Source organism: Pteropus vampyrus, unplaced genomic scaffold (assembly GCF_000151845.1).
Source record: "Pteropus vampyrus isolate Shadow unplaced genomic scaffold, Pvam_2.0 Scaffold486, whole genome shotgun sequence".
NCBI classification, from domain to species: Eukaryota; Metazoa; Chordata; class Mammalia; order Chiroptera; family Pteropodidae; genus Pteropus; species Pteropus vampyrus.
Window position 1 is genome coordinate 1,076,238 of NW_011889267.1, and position 17,537 is coordinate 1,093,774.

At 38.4% G+C, this 17,537-nt stretch overlaps 1 protein-coding gene and 1 non-coding gene across 4 annotated transcripts in view; one reads left to right on the top strand and one right to left on the bottom strand.

Annotated features, from left to right (window-relative positions):
- Positions 1-17,051, top strand: part of CBX1 (chromobox 1) — a 17,658-nt gene extending 607 nt beyond the window's left edge. Inside the window, exons 1-5 of one of the 3 annotated variants that reach the window (XM_023524685.1) lie at positions 109-273; positions 11,749-11,925; positions 12,395-12,572; positions 13,148-13,242; positions 15,531-17,051. In XM_023524685.1, the coding sequence (XP_023380453.1) occupies positions 11,786-11,925; positions 12,395-12,572; positions 13,148-13,242; positions 15,531-15,675 (558 nt within the window). In that variant the 5' untranslated portion in view covers positions 109-273; positions 11,749-11,785 and the 3' untranslated portion in view covers positions 15,676-17,051. Of the gene's footprint in view, positions 1-108; positions 274-11,748; positions 11,926-12,394; positions 12,573-13,147; positions 13,243-15,530 lie in introns of those variants that run through there. The other 2 variants (XM_011382682.2, XM_011382683.2) reach the window with 2 other exon arrangements.
- Positions 2,550-2,668, bottom strand: LOC111732733. The gene has a single exon (XR_002777684.1). It is a non-coding gene; the product is annotated as a 5S ribosomal RNA (ribosomal RNA).
- Positions 17,052-17,537: the final 486 nt, after the last annotated feature.

Genomic DNA, 17,537 nt, shown 5'->3' on the forward strand with positions numbered 1-17,537 from the left:
TACGGAGGTCGGCGCGCGGCTGCGGCCGAAGCCCTGAGTGAGGGGTCGCGCGCTAGCGGCGGAGGTTGGGTGCGGGGAGCGCGCCAGGGCCCTGCGCCCTTCCCGCGCGGGTCTTTCCGCCGCGCGCGGGGGCTCGAACACTGGGCGCCAGAATGATGGAGAGGGCGGGGCGGCGTATCCTGAGCCGGACATTACAGCAATTCGGGCTGGGCCGAGCCCTTGCGGGTCTCACTTCACGGCCCGGATAGACCCAGACAATGCTACTTGGGTTGGGTAGGTGGCTGCAGGATTGGGCTGGAAAGACTTTCTAGTAAATTGAGAAGGGGACAGGCCGGGCAGTCTTGATGTTTGGACATGCATGGGGAGGGTTCATAACTGCAAGACGTGAGGTTTAGAAGTGTAACCTGAGAATTGGGGATCCTGCTGGGGCTCCCAGAGGAATTTTGCTTGCAAGAGCTAGGGATAAGTAACTTCGAGTAAGTTGTAGAAAGGGGCTGGGCAGCCCAGGATGTGTTACTAGGGGAGAAGATCTATTGAATAAACTGGGAGTGGGGGTGGAGTGGGGAGGCTAGGAGAAGGGGCAATTATTTGCTTGACTCGGCTCTAGAAGGGAAGGAGCTGTTAGGGTAAACTGGACTGAAGTCCCGAGAGTATATTTCTGTAAGGTCAAGAGAAAAAGGGAAACCTGGCCGCCTTTGCTTCCTGATGGGTCTTTACCCAGGGGGGAGGCTGTAAGAATAATGTGTGAAAAAAGGATGGGATATGCTTTCTTCCCTTTTCCAGGTTTTATTCTGTCTTCACTCTGTGATTCCTTTAGGAAGCTAAAAAGTCCAAGTGCAGCTCTTGCTTTGATTCAGAATTAGTTTCATAAGTTTTTATCTGGGACTTTTACTGGTTACAAAGGGCAGTGAAATCGTAGAAATGTGCAGATGAGTTAATATTTAGGGAATGAAAATAAGTTGGGAAAGATGTGAGAAATTGGGAGACACAAGAAATAAATGTTCGTTAGATCGTGAACTTTGTTTTCTTGGGCCCTTTCCTTTTTTAACCAGCCTTTCCCTGTTGTTGGAAGATTTGAATGCAAAGTGAGCAATACTTAACCCCTTTTTCAAAGCTTCAGGTGAAGATTTTTTTATGAACGATGTTATATTCAGACAGGTATTTTAACTCAACTGAAGTGGAGTTGACCAAAAGATCAGTTATACTAGAAACTCTGGCCCACGGGTAAGATAGCTTCCTCTGTTATGTTAAGAACCTGTGTCAGCAGTTTGGAATAGTTCTAAAAGGCCACTGCTTTTGAAATAGATGCATGAATACAATTGAGAAATTAGTGCCTATGCCCTTCCATAGGAGTTTACAGACATTTGTATAGAAAACGGTGTGGTTGAAGGGCACCTTGTTGGAACTGGTTGGCCCTTAATAAAGCTTTAGGGCAATTCAGGATTTTCAGTCTTTTCTGATTTTCCCTGTGGTGCTATTTTTCTTCATTGGCCGAGTAGCCTAAATTGTTTTTCATTAAAATGTAAATAGTGTGTAGCCTGGTGCTTTTAGCTTCCTGATTAAAAGAGACCTAGTAAAGATACCCTGGCCTTCTGTATTTTTGACTACAGAATACTAATAATTTTCTAACCAATGTACATAAAGAAAAGCAACTATTATATTTTCTGGTACCCATTTTAGTAATTAGGAAAATGTTTCTTTTTGAGTTCATATCTTTTTAAATTTATCCATAAAAATCTTCATTTTTTTATATACTATCTCTGGTGGTATAACAGATTTTGCATTACATTTGATAGATTTTCCTTCATAGGTTATTTCTCTGAAGAGTTTTTGGAATAAATGCTAATGGTTGGTTTATGGGCTCACATAAGATGAGGCCAGGCCTCTTATTCATCTAAATATCTGGCACATAATAGGTGGTTCAGATTGCCGAGTGAATGGCTAGGGCCTTGAGATCCTTTCTGAGAATTCATGTATTAGCAGAATGAAATTAATGTGCAGTTATGTAATTAGTTTGCCTGCCTTGGATCTATGACCTTTGGCAGAGTAAAACTGTTGCCTGTCTTAGCCTCAGTTTTTAATATAGTTATCCTGCTATTAAATACAGAAAAGGTATGCAGATTGTGCAGGTTACAATTTTAAGTACTTTAGGCAAGGACTAGGAGAGGCGCCAGGTTCTAGGTTTCAAGAGCAAGCTATGTAGTTTGAATATTTTATGTTTTAAAAGTATGTTGAAAAATGTTTTGTGTCCTTTGTATACAGTTAAATAAGTTTTTCCTAATAGCAACGTCAATTGGAAAATTGAATAGCCTTCCCAAGGTTAACTGGGGAAGTTATTCAAATATGGACAAAGTTCAGATATCCTGTCAGTATTTGAATTGAATAACTGTGTTAAATCTTTCCTACTTTTAGTTTTTATGATTGCTGACCAAAAGGGAATGACCTAATTTGTCTGTGAAATTGTATTTTTCTTTTTTAAGAACAGCTAATATATTGGGGGCCTAATAGTACTATGGTATTTGAGTGTGAAGATACTTTTTTTTTCCTAACGCCTACAGCACCCGGTATTCCTAGGTGGTCTCCCATCCAAGTACTAACCAGGCCCGACTCTGCTTAGCTTCCGAGACCAGACGGGATCGGGCACGTTCAGGGTGGCATGGCTGTAGACTTAGAACTGTGGTATTTGAGAGGTTAGTATCAGCAATCTGGTTTTGTTTTGTTAGCTATGAATATTTTGGTTTCTGCTTTTAATTTAAACTTAGTCATAATTCTGGTCTAGCTCTAATCATTTTTATTTCATCTTAAACTAAAAAGATCTTCGATATCGCTGGGTCCTAGTAATATTTGCAGTTCCTTGTGGCCTCTCAACCTAAACCTATAGTTTCATCCACAACACACTGAAAGTGAGTTAGCCAACTTTCTGGATACAGCTCAGATAATATTCTAATTTTATTCAGACACCAGTATTTCAGTCCTAGATCCAGGAATTCTTTTAAAAATGAAACCCCTGCTCACTGAGTATGTGGCACAAGTTCTTGTTTTCTGCTCAGTAAAGTTTTCCATCTGGAAAGCATTTGCCTCACAAACAGCCACAGCTAACAGACTAAAAGTGGTTTAGAAACATGAATCACGAGAACTACAAACTGAATATACTACACATGCCTTCACCTGCCTTTTGATGACTGGTACTTGGTTGCTAATGTTCAGCAAAGGTACTTCTTTCTTGTTTTCCATTTAGGATTTGTAGGTCAGATTTATCTTGCTTAAAAAATTGACGGCTTTGGACTTCTGCTTCCTGCTTATCTAAATTTGAGACATTCATCCTTATTGTCTGCCCAGTGTAGGGTTCAACACTTTACATGGAGCCAGATATACTTTTGAATGTCTGAGTGAAAATAGAAACAATGATTTGGCAATTGCAAGGAAAAGAGAAATAGTATTCGGCTAGGTTGGGTTAGGTTTTGTGGAAGAAGTAGCATTTAAGCTGGTTCTTAAAGGGTAGATAGGATTTTGACTGCCAGTCTTAGGCAGGCACACACTTTTTAATAACGAGTAAAGCCATGTACGGAGGAATGTGCAGGATATGTTCGGGTTATAGTTTTCTGTTTTGACAGCAGTGTAGATTTTGTAAGGGAAGGCAGAATATAGAATGGTTGGAACTATACGGTGTTAAGATGTTAAACACTGTGGAGTTTGGCTTTTGTTTTAAAGAGGAGGAGTCCTTGTAGAAAAATTTTTAACAGTTACCTACACTTTCCTATTCAGTTTAGTCCCGCCCAAACTGGTTTACACACTGTGTCTACCTCAGACGTGCCTCATTGTTTTTGTTCATAACAGTCCTTGGGCCAAATTGCCCTCCTTCAATCCACCTTTTCAAATGCTGTTGGAGTTTGGCTGCAATCCCAACTTTCAAAACCTTTTTAATCACCATAGCCATTTATTCCTCCAAGCCCCTGTCGTGCTTTTGTGGCTACTTATTATCGTTTATATTTCTTTTGCTAATTATTACATACTCTAGTCATTTCTCCTATTGAAATGAACTTCAACTTTTTTTTTTTTAATCGTTTTATATGGTTTTACTTTTCAGTCATGGATCTGTGTCTTCCTGTTGGGAGACTTTGGGAAATTTTCTTTGCTTTAGTAAGCCTTAGTTTCCTCATTTGTGAAATGGACTTAATACAGTTGTGAGGATTGAATTAAGTGTCTATCTGCATTAGGTGTTATGTATTCAGTAAACGTTAGTTATTGTGTTATTATCACTTACCCTTAAGGGATTCTCAAAAGCCTGTACTTCTTGGTGTCTGCACATCTCCCTAGCCTAACCAAACAGCTCCATTTGCCTGGGTCTGAGAGGGTTCCTGCAATTTGGAACTTTCTGTGGTTTAGCCAGAGTGACTTGTCACCCTGTATTCCACCCAGAAATGCTTATTGATTTGATTTTTTAATAGATAATATTAAAAGCTAGTAGAGCTGTAGTTATACACTTTTAAAGCTATTAATTGACTGGTCCTAAACCTAAGCAAGAGGCAAAACAGGGAAGGAAAACAAGGAATGTAAAAGAAGCTAGATGAAAGAAGAAATGAAGTGGTAAATGATATGCATGATAGTTATTTTCTGGTCCTTGCCTGCCACTCCCTTAGTCTAGCTCTTTCAAACCTGGCCACAGTTCTCTTCTTCAGATAAAACAAGCTCTTCTCACCTTAGGACTTTAAACCAATTATTCTCTAAACTCGATGTGTTCTTCTGATTTTGCTGAGTTTTTCCTTGTTATTTGGGTCTCTGTTTAAATGTTAATCTAAATGTATTTTCTTTATAGCATCTATCACTAAGCTTATTGTCTGTGTTCTGCTTGTGCTGCACATGCATGTGTGCACACTCCCACTCATGCTCACTCACTGTCCACATAAGAATATAAACTCTAAGAGGCCAGGGATTTTGTCTGTGATGCTCACCCCATTTTTTGAGCCAGTCACACATAATAGATGCCCAACAGATAATTGTTAAATGAATACTATAGGAGCATGTTTGTAGGAAGAGTTAACCTAAACCTAGCCTGGGGCTTCAGGGAAGCCTCTGATGGTGACATTTTAGCTAAGGGATTGTTCAAGTGAAGACTGGTACAAAGGGCAAGGTCATTGTGATTAACAAATTAGATGTAGTGGTCTTCAGCTGGAATGCCCACAGGTAATGATATGAAGAGATCAGCATTTTAAAATCACTGGCTAGTATTGAGAATGAATTGGATTAGGAGTTGTCTAGGTAATGGTGACTTGGAATAGAATGGTAGTACTGGGACTAGAAAAATGTATAAATTGAAAGATATTTGAGATATGAAATCAACAAGATTTAGTAAGAGACTGGATCCATGGAGGATGAGTGGAGCGAAATCAAGGATGATTGTCATTTTTTTGTCTTGAATCCAGTAAAAGCTACATGAATTCTTAGAAAGACCATTATTCATTTAATTGGGTGATTGGCTTTTTTAAAAAGTATATATGTAAAATCTAAGACCGAAGTCACAGCCTTGGAGTTAGAGAACTTTACCATATGGATCATCAAAATTGATTTTTGGTATTGACATAGGTTTTCAGAAATCTTAAAATTCTTTTCACCAGAAAATCATTTTGTTGAAATTTTCCATTGTTTGTATCCAGAATTTACTTTCTTTTTCTCACCTATCTTATGTATCTTCATAGGAAGTTATATTCCTTTTGTTATTTACTACAAGAGTTTTGTTGCTTTATTTTCCTTCCTACACTTTAGGTATGTGAAATGTGATTTCTCAGTTTCTGGTAGCTCTTCTGTCTCAGTCTTCCAGAAATGAGATCTTGGGTTCTGTTTTGTAATGATTGGTTCATTCATACCAACAAGACCTGGGTCCTTCTTGAGTGTGTTCTGGAGCTGCTCTGCTGTTTTGAAAAACATTGCCATGAATCTTTGCCATATATGTAGGACCAAAATGGTATTTTCTCATTGAGTTCTTAATACACTGGATTTCAGAGAGCTATCCCTAAGCTTAAAGTTGTAAATCTAATGAGTAAGGCATATGTATAAACATAAAGAGATAACTAATGCCAGAAGGTCATAAAAGCTCACCTCAAAGGAATCCCATGAGGGTTCTTACACCAATTTTATAGATAAGAATACCGAGTTCAGTGTGTGTGCGTGCATGCCCTTAATTGCCTATAGGCTAGGCATAAAGTTGTTTTGAGAGGTCAGGGACAGGAAAGATGAGTCTAAAGCTCATACTAGCTATCTTCTGGTGAAAGGAACTATGAGGATCCTTCAGGCAGTACTCTTTCAATTTCATTATGAATGCAAAAAAAAAGTCTAGATTGAAGGATGTTGAATGTGATACAGAGAAGGTTTTGTCTTCAGGAACATCGGTTATTTTTCATTGCTCTAGCCTTATTCTCAATTTTATGGAGAAAGTAAAATGTTAACCTGCCTTTTAGCTATGAGAATTGATTTATATCTGCAATAATGTGTGTAATTTTACCTGAGGAATGTAGCTTCTGCCAATCCTTTTATAGCAATGGTTTTTATTCAGGGATGTGCATCAGATCACCTAAGGAGCTTTTAAAGATTCAGAGGCCACGGTCAAAGCAACATTGTTTTGCAGTGATTTAAAAAAAAAAAAAGGAAACAACCCAAATTTTCATCACTAGGTGAATGGTTAGAATATGGTGTGTCCATACAGTATGGAATACTGTGCAGCTGTTAAGAATGGAGATCTTTTATGGAACAATGTAAAAAATACATTACGTTATATAAAAAGGCAAGTTAGAGAACAGTAATATCTATTTTCACATATGTGTATCTGTGTTTACATATAGAACAAAAACAGGCTTTAACAGGTTTTGAGCCAGAGATCTTTGATTTCCTACATTATTTTTGTAATTGAATGTGAATACATGTATTACATTATAAGTAGAACAAAATGTTTTTTTAAAATAATACACCCTACTTTCTGATTCATTGGATCTTGGCATTTGTACTTAATAAACTCTCCATAGGTGATTCTGATGCTCATAGAGATGAAAGTTCTTAGCTCAAGGTCTGCTTTCCTCTGAATTCTTTCTTGGTAAAGACAGTCACCTTAACCAGACCAACGTTCTAAATGCTTCACCTTAGTGTTTAGCTAAAAGCCCTCTTAGTTTGGTTTCGGAGGTCTGTAGATGTTACCTTGTTCTCATATCTGGAACTTGATCTTTCAAGCTGGCAAGAAATCAGTATGGAAGTTCCTGGGGTGGCCCTTTATAATTCGTGGATCTGATGACAACCAGGAGCTAAGTCCACATGGTTATCCTAGGTCCTTTTCATACCCTTTCACAATACTAGCTACTCAAAAACAAGACAAAATGCCTTATTTTGTATCTGATACTTTACTACCTTCTGCCTTCAAGTAGTATTGTTCCTCCTCTTCACATTCTGTCTCCTAACTACAGGAGTGGAGGGTATGTGAGGAGAATCACAACAGTGCTCTTTTTTTCTTTAAAAAAAAAACAAACTGAGTTCATGATTCTTGCTTTAGTTTTACACAATTCTTGGATTCATTGGGACACTATAGATGTATTTTGGTTTCTTAAAATTGGCATTTTTCTCTATAATTGTCTCAGCCTATTTGCTAGGGTGTTCTAACTTTAAAAATTCTGCACCATCTAGCACTTGTCAATTTAAAAGACGCAGAAGACTGCTGGGGCACTGAAAGCCAAAGCTTTGTTACTGCTTGCTAGTTCAATTAACAATGAATACCTTTATATTCCAGCAACCAATTAAAAATCATTGTTTTATTTATTTTGCAGCAAAGAAAGTAAGGTGTATTAGAGAGTTAAAAGTCTCAGAGACACAGGCGAGCTATAGCTCAAAGGCCTGGCTTCAAAAATCTTTGTTTTTAACAGTGATACTTCAGGGTATTTTCTGAAAGAAAATCGTTGTCTGTCACGTCCTTATTTACTGATGACAAATTTTTAGAGAGGCTTCATCTCAAGAGACCTCTCCATCCTTTCCTTGTATGGGCTGGAGGAGGGACATCTCCCTCCTAGCTCTGTGTGTGCAGCAGGGCCAGCCTTGCTAGATGTCCTTACTGAAGTGCTCTGCTTTAATTGTGTAACGTTAGGTGATTTATTTCATGTAAATCTGTTCTGTTATTTGTGAGGCATCAATAATATCTGATTGGCTTGTTTCACAGGGTGGTTTTGGGATCAAACAAGATAATGTGGTAGCACTTTAAAAACTGTAAAGTGCAATACAAATGTAAAGTATTATTTTTCTAGGCATCTTAAAATGTGGCAGACCCAGTAAATATTTAGGTAAAAATTATGGCAGCTTAATTTACTAGGTTGTTTGTTGCAGCCTTGCGATAAGCTTTGAGAAGATTGATCGTACAAGGATTAAGATTTCTGAGTTAAACTAGAATTGTTCACACCTCTTGTGATGTTCTTTCATATATTTTGACCCTTCGTTCAATGATTATGGCACTTTTGATGTCATAAGCATCTTGGGTAGCCAGGATGCTTAGGGGAGTGGCAGATAGTGTTAACTAAAGGCTTTTTTCCATTATGGTTACTACACTGATCTGAGCTGCTTTGAAATTTCTTTGCCAAGCAATTCCAATTGAGAGCTCTCCTTCCAGATAGCTCTGCTGGTGTTTGGAGACTGCCATCTTCCAAGAGAGATTTCTCTTGAAGTAATCCATTTGGAAACTATAAGAATAATTGGCCTGTCATAATATTTAACGGGGTGCTGGCTCGTGGCTCTTCTGAAGGTGCTAGATTTTATATGAAAATTGGGTTACATATTTAGTCTACTTCTCTACTGATTTTTAAAACAACTTTTATTCAGAACCCTAGAGAACTACATATAAATAAGGAAAAAACTCACATTGGGGAGCCTTGCTGAGAATCTCCAACATAAAGAATCCAATCTCCAGAGGTAGTTGGCTGGGATGAGCCAGTTAAGAAAACTCAGAAGCAGGAATCTGTTTTCTGCATTCTTCACTTATTTGAGTTATTCTTAAGACAGCGATTTAAATGAGTAAAGATGAAGATCAGGAGGTCTTTTGAGATTTGACCATGTGGGGGATTTTCTTTATCCAACCTAAAGGATTTTATTAAATTCTGTGACTCTTACTCCTTGGGACTATGCTAATAATAAAAGGAGGAGAGGGCTGCAGGAGCTAGAGATAAGCCGGAAGCTGTCCTGACCCTTTGGATCAGAGCAGCAAGATCAAATGAGTAGTAGTCGATGCTGTTTCTTTTTATTTTCTTTAGGATAGATCCTATTTTATTATTTTTTTAATTAAATTTATTGAAGTAACATTAGTTAATAACATTGCTTAATAAGATTATAATTCAACATCTGTATACTCAATTGTGTGCTCCTAACTCAAAATCTAGTTTCCTTTCTTTACCATATATTTGAAATGCTCTCTTTTTGGTAAGACAGGTATAGCTGTTAACGTAGATAACAGTAAGCCTTAAATAGCTCTGAATTCTGAAGCCAGTGTAATAGAACACCTTTCCTTTCCTTTTTAAAATTTAATTACTTGGAAAAGGGTACACTAGTGGACAGTTATTATTTTTGGATCATCTGTAACCTATTGTTTTCCTTCCGTCCGTTGAAAAAGGGACTATCTTCCAGTTTCCAAGTCCAAGTTGGTGTGTAGAGAGTTGTGGTAGCCTTTGTTATTTAAAGATGCTTGCCAATTTATTTTGCTCTGTACTGTAACCAAAGACTGATGATAAATCTCCTCCTTCAACTGACAGTGAAAGGAAGCAAGCAAGGAGTAGCACTTGTTCTTGGGAAAAAAACACTACTGCATTTAACTAAAAGGAAAATTGGATTTTTCTTCCCTCATAAAATAACGCTTCTCATATGGCAATCAGAATTCTGAAAACATGCAGCATCTCTCTTCAGGAAGAGGCACAGCCCCTGAATCAGAGGCACAATGAAGCTAGCCAGGAGTTAGCAAAAGATTGCATGCAATCCACTGATTAATCTGTTGAGTAACAGAAGAAAAGGAAGACTCATGTGGCACTTTCTCTAAAAGACCGGAGGGGCTGGGGAGGCAAGGAAAGCAGTCTTCAGTATGTAAATGGGAAGGAAGAGTGTTAAAAAGACATTCTTAGCATAAATATATGTTCTGAACTGGGGGGTGGGGTGGGGGCCTCCAATGGCCATGCTAAAAGCACCTCAGAAAACATTTTGTACCACTGCAAAAGTCAAGAATACCTTTAGTGGAAGAGGTGTCTACATTTTTTTTCTTACCGAACATTAAGCTTCAGTAAGGCAAGGACCATTTCTTGTTTTCTTGAATCTCTAGTATCCAGCAATATCTAGAATTGTCTAGTCCCCAAATGTTTGTTTTCTCGTTAAATTAAGTCAACATTGTGCATGTATGCAGGCATGCGAATATCTTAGTATAAACCTAAGTAAGCATCTGTAGATAATATAACTGATTCATAATGATGATCCTGACTTTTATGAAAAGTTATTATATTTCATATAGTGTATAGATGGACTCTTTATAAAATTCATTCTATTTATACAGGCCAGTTTTAAAGTATTTTGAAACATTTCTACTTAGGTTAGACTCTTTTCCCAAAGGATGCTAGGAACAACCAGTTTAACCCCAAATTGGCGTTATTTTAAATTCTTTCTTGTTTGGATTATTCACCATACTATTGATTCTTTGTATCTCATTCTGGGCGACTGATCCACTAATTTGCAGATTTGGGCTCGTTTTTTGTGGCTCACTTTTGTTGTATTGATATCTTGTGGCGCCACCTACTGACACGAATTGATAAACATAAGGCTTTAAGCCTGTCAGCAAAGAGATGTATGAAGGACTAAAGAAAATAGACTTAGGGGACTAGAATTTTAGCACTGGAGAAACTCTTGGAGGTTACCTAGCCTGGTGATGAATTTTACAAAAGAATAAACTCAGATTCTATTATCTGTGATGACTACCTCCCCCCACCCCCGCCATTTTCCAAATTATTGCAGTGTTCCAGTTCAGAGAATTTCATGGTCATTTTTTCATGGTCATTCTGCCATTTTTATGAGTCTTTCTTAGACTTAAAAATAAACTAAACAGAATGAGAAGTTAATGAGAAACTTGCAAATTGTAAATTAATTAATAGTGGCATTCAGATTAGGCTGCATAAAGAACCTTAAGAGGACTTAAAAAAGCAAGGGTCTTTTAACAAGCAGAAGAATGGATTATACGCATATACAAAAAGGAAAATTAAAACTAGATGTTTAATGAATAGAACAAGTTATTTCCTCACAGTAAAAATTCAGGTCCAATACTGTGATGAAATGGAAAACATTCAGAGAATAGGAGAAAATATGGATTAGAGGATTATATGTATATAAGTTTGAGGTATATACATTATTTTTAGGAGGACTAATTTTTTTAATTTAATATTTTAGATGCCATACTTCATAGTAAAAGATATTGGGAACTTTTTAACTTAGCAAGAATTGGTATAAAAGTTTTAAGTGAATGTGCAAGAATAAAATTTTGCTGTGAGATTAGTTGGAGCTGTTTTATGAACTTTCTAGCTGAATATGTCAGAAAACTTCCTTGTATATTGAAAATGAATAGACATAACACTTAATATATGCACCACACACCATTAAAGTCATCTGTGTTGTCCCTGCTTTTCTTACCCTCCATATATTCATTCACCTAACCAAGAAGAATGTGCTCTTATGTCCTTTTTATTTCCTTTATCATTTTAGCAGCGTCACCCTTTATACCAGAAAGCTGGCGGGCACTATGGGGAAAAAACAAAACAAGAAGAAAGTGGAGGAGGTCCTAGAAGAGGAAGAAGAGGAATATGTGGTGGAAAAAGTTCTTGACCGTCGGGTGGTAAAGGGCAAAGTGGAGTACCTCCTAAAGTGGAAGGGTTTCTCAGAGTAAGTTTCACTGACCTGGGTAAATCGATTCATTTTTAACTATTTCTTAGGAGTTTAGTAATATGCAAGGCCTAGGGTTATCTGATGGGTACTGTGTGACTTGGGCCTGGCCTTCATAGCTTATAGTCTAACTAAGAGAATGATCTGCATGTACAAAGTGCTGTGATGTAAGACAGCAATTTCTGAGGAACCATTTTGTGTGTGGTCGACTGATCAAAGTTCACAAAGAGAAAGTAATTTTCCTTTGAAAAGAGGCAAGTTTCTGAACTTACAATTTGTACTAAAATGGTCCCCACCACTCCCAAGAAATTTCAGCTTTGCCCAGTTCTTGGTCTTGGGCAAAATCTAGTTACTCATTATTGTTAACTCCTTTTCCAGGGACACCAGCTCTTGTCCTCCTGTGCTTCTCCTTTGTATGAGTATGCTAACTTGAATGGAAAGGGTGACTCACTCTGCCTTCTGATTTCAGTGAGGACAACACATGGGAGCCAGAAGAGAATCTGGATTGCCCCGACCTCATCGCCGAGTTTCTGCAGTCACAGAAAACAGCACATGAGACAGATAAATCAGAGGGAGGCAAGCGCAAAGCTGATTCTGATTCTGAAGATAAGGGAGAGGAAAGTAAACCAAAGAAGAAGAAAGAAGAGGTAAGGCTAGGAGTAAAAATTGTTACTAGCCAGAATTCTTACTGCTCTCAAAGAAGCTTGAAAGCCAGTTAATTTCAGCACTTTTGTTTTGCTGCTTCTTGGATTTCAGCAGCCCTCTCTCAGTCTTTCTGGAATCTTGGGTAGGCTGATGCTTACAGAGTGTCTGGGGGCTCACTCTTGCAAAGCCCACATAATCTCTTATTTTATCTGAGATTAAAAAACAATTCATTCCTTTAAGTGGATAGCTTTTAGTGTTTTGACCATTATAGGTTTGAGGTGGCTATTTTAATCTATTCAGTGCCTTAAAGTAGGTTGTCTTTGAAGGGTTAAGAAACCATTGTGAACATTTATTTTGCTTAAGGTCTATGTCCCTTTTTACATGTGGGGAAATCTTGAGTGCTTCAGGCCTTAATGGGAATCGCTCAGAATGATTTTAAAAGGCCTGTGTCTTGGAGCCATGGTTTTGGTGAAATACTGGCAAGAGTTTGAACACATTAATCAGAGAAACAGAAGTAGCTGCAGTCTGGATAATAGTCCATATAGTTTAAATTGTTCTGTCCATCTGGTTTTTGCAGTCGGAAAAGCCACGAGGTTTTGCCCGGGGTTTGGAGCCAGAGCGGATTATTGGAGCTACAGACTCCAGTGGAGAACTCATGTTCCTGATGAAATGGTGAGTCTGTCAGTGGCTCTGTGTGGCTATTTTTTTCTTCTCCCATTTGTTCCATGCCAGAGGAAAAGAGCTGGACCTTCGAAATTCCAGTCACCCAGGTGTGAAATCTTTAAGATGGCATAGTCCTTCGATAGTGACTCCCGGCCTGACTGCCAACCTGGACTCATGATTTACAGGTAGGGGCCCTTAGGATTCTCAGATTTTTGCCCATTTTTTGGAGGTGGGAGAAAATCTAGAGTGGAGATGGTATGGAGAGGAATCACATTTCACTTCTGTAAGTGAAGGGGAAAATATGAAATGTGATTGAGCCACCCTCCCCTTCTACCACCTCCTTAACAAAGATAGGGCTGGCCCTAGGATCAGGAATTCTGTTAACTTCTCAGGGTTAGGAGGGAATTTCTGTAGCTTTTCTTTGGCTTTGTCCTTGATTGATAGATCCTTTCCAGTTTGTACAGATTCTACAATTCCAGGATCAGCCAGCAGGGGTCAGCAAGACCCCTTTCCAATATACTGAGCATAGAGCAAGCATACTTTTCTCCATTAGAAGTATAAACAAACACCAGTGGTAGTAATACTCCATGAACAGCTTAATGGAAACAGTTGTCTTGAGAATCTTAAGAACTACAATTAGCCCAAAATTCTCTATAATTTCCTTACTTTCTGTCCAAAAGGCAGGCTTTCTTTTTTTTTTTTTTGCTTGATGAAAGTGGTTTGCTTTCTCTCCCCTAAGTGGATTTCAATCATTGTTTTTAAAATATAAATTAAGAGTTAGTAATTTTAAGCCTTTGCCAGTGAAAGCAGCATTCTAGCATTGTCCTTTTGTCAGTCTAGAACCTTCTCTAAAACTCACATCTGTACTAATCCTTCTCCTTTAGAAGGTGACCAGAGAGGCCTAACTTTACCACCACTGAAAGCCTATGTCACAACTAGCTAAACCTGTTTTTTCTCCCTGTGCATTCCCTAGGTATTTACTGAATCTGACCTTCTTTTAGCTGATTTATTGCTAGCCTGTAGGTGAAAAGTTGTTTTTTTGTTTTTTTGTTTTTTTAAGCTCATTTTTTAGGATGCTGTATATGGGAGGAAATAATTGATTCCAGGAATTATTCAGTACAACTAGAATACACTTTCTCTGTCTGCATGTGACCAGTCTGAGTCATAGTTGTATCTCTATATTGCTTAAGATTATACTCCTTTGGTTGACTCACTGCTATGTGTAAAGATTACAGCTGAATATAATTCTACAGGTTAAGATTGATGTTAATTATATAACCATGTTCATTTTAAAGTGATTTTCTTGGAGAGTAGAAAATACTTGTCCATTTCCAAAAATAGCAGATATTTCTATGCAGTGTAATGACCGAATTTACCTCAGAGGGTGTTGTTGAATTGTCAGCAAAGGGCAGTCTGCTTCAGGTTCTCATATTATATTCCTTTCCTTCCCATTGAGTCCATTGTTCAGAAACGTACTTTACCAGCTTCCTCTTTGGTTCCATGGGGCTCTCTGGCTTTGGTTTACTTGTTGCTGGGTTTCTGGAAGTTTTGAGTGGTGGTATCTTATCAGAGATCATGTATCTGCTGCCTGCCCTATGCTGCTCCTTTCATCTGGGACATTCCCAATGACCTGAAGATAGAGCTTACCCCTATGTTCCTTGTAATATGGATGTGATTTTCAAAATTTAGGAAGATTTTAAAATTCAGAAGAATATAGAGAATTATATAATAGTCCCTTCATTTTCTACCTCCCAGTGTCGAAGCACCATTTCAAAGCACCTGGGAGTTATGGCATAGCTGTGCGAGCATGGCATTTGGTAATGTTAAGTAATATAAGAGTCAGCAAGTAAGTGTCTACCTGTATTGTCTCTGGCCAATGACAGGTTGGTATTAAGTCATATCCAACTTGGTATGAAACCCTTTTACAAAGCTAAGATCTCTCTTTGGGTTCTTAGCAGCTGGGATGTGGCTTTTGGAAGACAGCAGTAGCCTCTCTTTTTCCCTCAGAGAATCCAAGAGTCATACTTTTTTTGAACTTTCCCAGGAGTTCAGATGTGACAGATTGAGTTAGGTGATCTAGCGTTTTACAAAGATACCTAGAGGGGATTTTTAACAGAGGATCTCCAAAGATGTCACTTGACTAAAATCTGCCAGTAGATGCTAGTTGGGCCATGTTTGCACCCTTCCTTAGCTTATTCTTCTGAAATTAATATTTTTAAAGCCCTTTCCCTTAGGTGATCCAAGTTGGGAGACCACTAGCACCTGGCCTCAAAGTCTCTCTCTGCTTTGTTCTGCAGGAAAAACTCTGACGAGGCTGACCTGGTTCCTGCCAAGGAAGCCAATGTCAAGTGCCCCCAGGTTGTCATATCCTTCTATGAGGAAAGGCTGACGTGGCATTCCTACCCCTCAGAGGATGATGACAAAAAAGATGACAAGAATTAACTCTCCTGAGTACCAGCTCATGTCATATCTGACTGTGCGTTTCAAGTGGGGAGGGGAAGGAGTTCTACTTGTCTTGACACCATAGAGGTGGCTTGAGAAGATGTCCTTTGAAGAGCCAGTATAGTTTCTGTGCCCTACAGCAGTCCAAGTGCTTTAAAGCCGTTCCATGCTGTATAGTTTGCACACCCATCCCAGTGGAGGGGAGGAGAAGTGTTCCAAGGCAACTCATTCTGCACTTTGCTGAGAAAAGCAAAGGGCCTTCTATGAAGGACAAAACTTGCAGAATGGGTGTGTGGGAGAGCAAAAAGATACTGTAGATCTTCAAAGAGCATCTCCACAACCCACAGCCTTCTTCCCAATAGTGTTAACTCTGCATTTTTACAGCGTAGCATGTGTGTAGATTTTGGCTATTACTGACTGGTGTATTATTTGGGGGTGGGAGGGATGGGGTGGGAAGCAAGGGAGACGGGTAGGATTGTTTTTGTTGAAATTTGGGGCCTAATTGGGAAAATGGTGCAACATTGGAAAGAACAAACAATTAATGATGACTTCAGTTCTGTGTCCAGAATATTTTATCTTTTCAAAAAAAAAAAGTCATTGGCAATCTAAATAAGGACTGTGAGAGACTGTTTAAAAGCTGTGACTGCCTGAAACTTAAAAGCCAAGGTGTTCCCTGCCTGAGCTTAATGCTGTTCCCAACAAAGGACTAAACCAGTTCATAAAATTACCAAAGCTGCCATTTTGGAGATGGAAACTGGTTGAGGAGGTAAAGTCTTTTATTGGAGCATATACAAAGGCAGATCATTCTGTCTTAGAGGTGCTAATTCTTGAAATTGACAAAAGACCCTTTCTTTTCTAATTATGAAGTTATTAGCTTGTCTATCCAAGCCACTGTCTAAGGTATTTGGGGAGGGGAAGAAGGTGGCATAGGAGGTGTGATAGTATGGAGAAGGGCCCATGCTCTTAGGGTGGAAAACTCTTGGAGCCTCTCTGTTTTTTGAACTATGAACTCTGAAACCACTGGTGGCAGGGTTCAGTCACTAACAGCACAAGTTCATTGAATCACTTCAAGAGTTAGATTATTTCAAAAGCCCTGGTCTCAGGAGAAGATTAAACTTTCATACTGGGGCAGTGGTTCACTTTAAAACACAAAACAAAATGAAAATTCTTTTTTAATCCTAAGAATTAACTAATACCCAACATGCTGTCTTGAATCATCAGATACATCAGTTCTTGACGTTATCTAGACCTGCATCTAGAACTCCATTGTAAAAAAATTTTTTAGGCATGTGTTAGGTTTCTGTGAAAACTGTTTAAATGTAAACTTCATACCACACTGTCAGTTTTTGTCTTAATAAAACTATATAGATTTATAATTCTTGATTTCTGTCTTAAGTATTACCAGCAACCTGCCTTGCGTTTAATTACTTTACAGGTTCAGCCTTTTGGAAACAGCTTCCACACTTGGTTGATTTTATTTCTTGAACATTGTAGGCTTGAAAATCTGGTGGCTGCCCTGAATCTTTTGAGTGGTGTCACCACATTGAGTAAATATTTATTGAGCATTTATAATTGCTGCAAAGACTATAATATTGTCACATCATTCTGTCTTATTGCTCAAAGGTTGTTTATCTGTTTAGCCCTCTGTGACCTGATAGCACTTTCAAACTATGATATATTTTGGAAACATGGTTTTTTGAATTAGGTTTAGATCCTGGCTCACGTATTTCAGATTTGTGTGACCTTAGCTAAAGTCAGCTTCACCAGCATTTTCAGGAATTAGACCTGGCTTTGATCACTGTATTAATTTAAAATGTTATCTATTTTTTCTGAAGGTTTTCTGCCTGTAGTTTAGAGCCAAA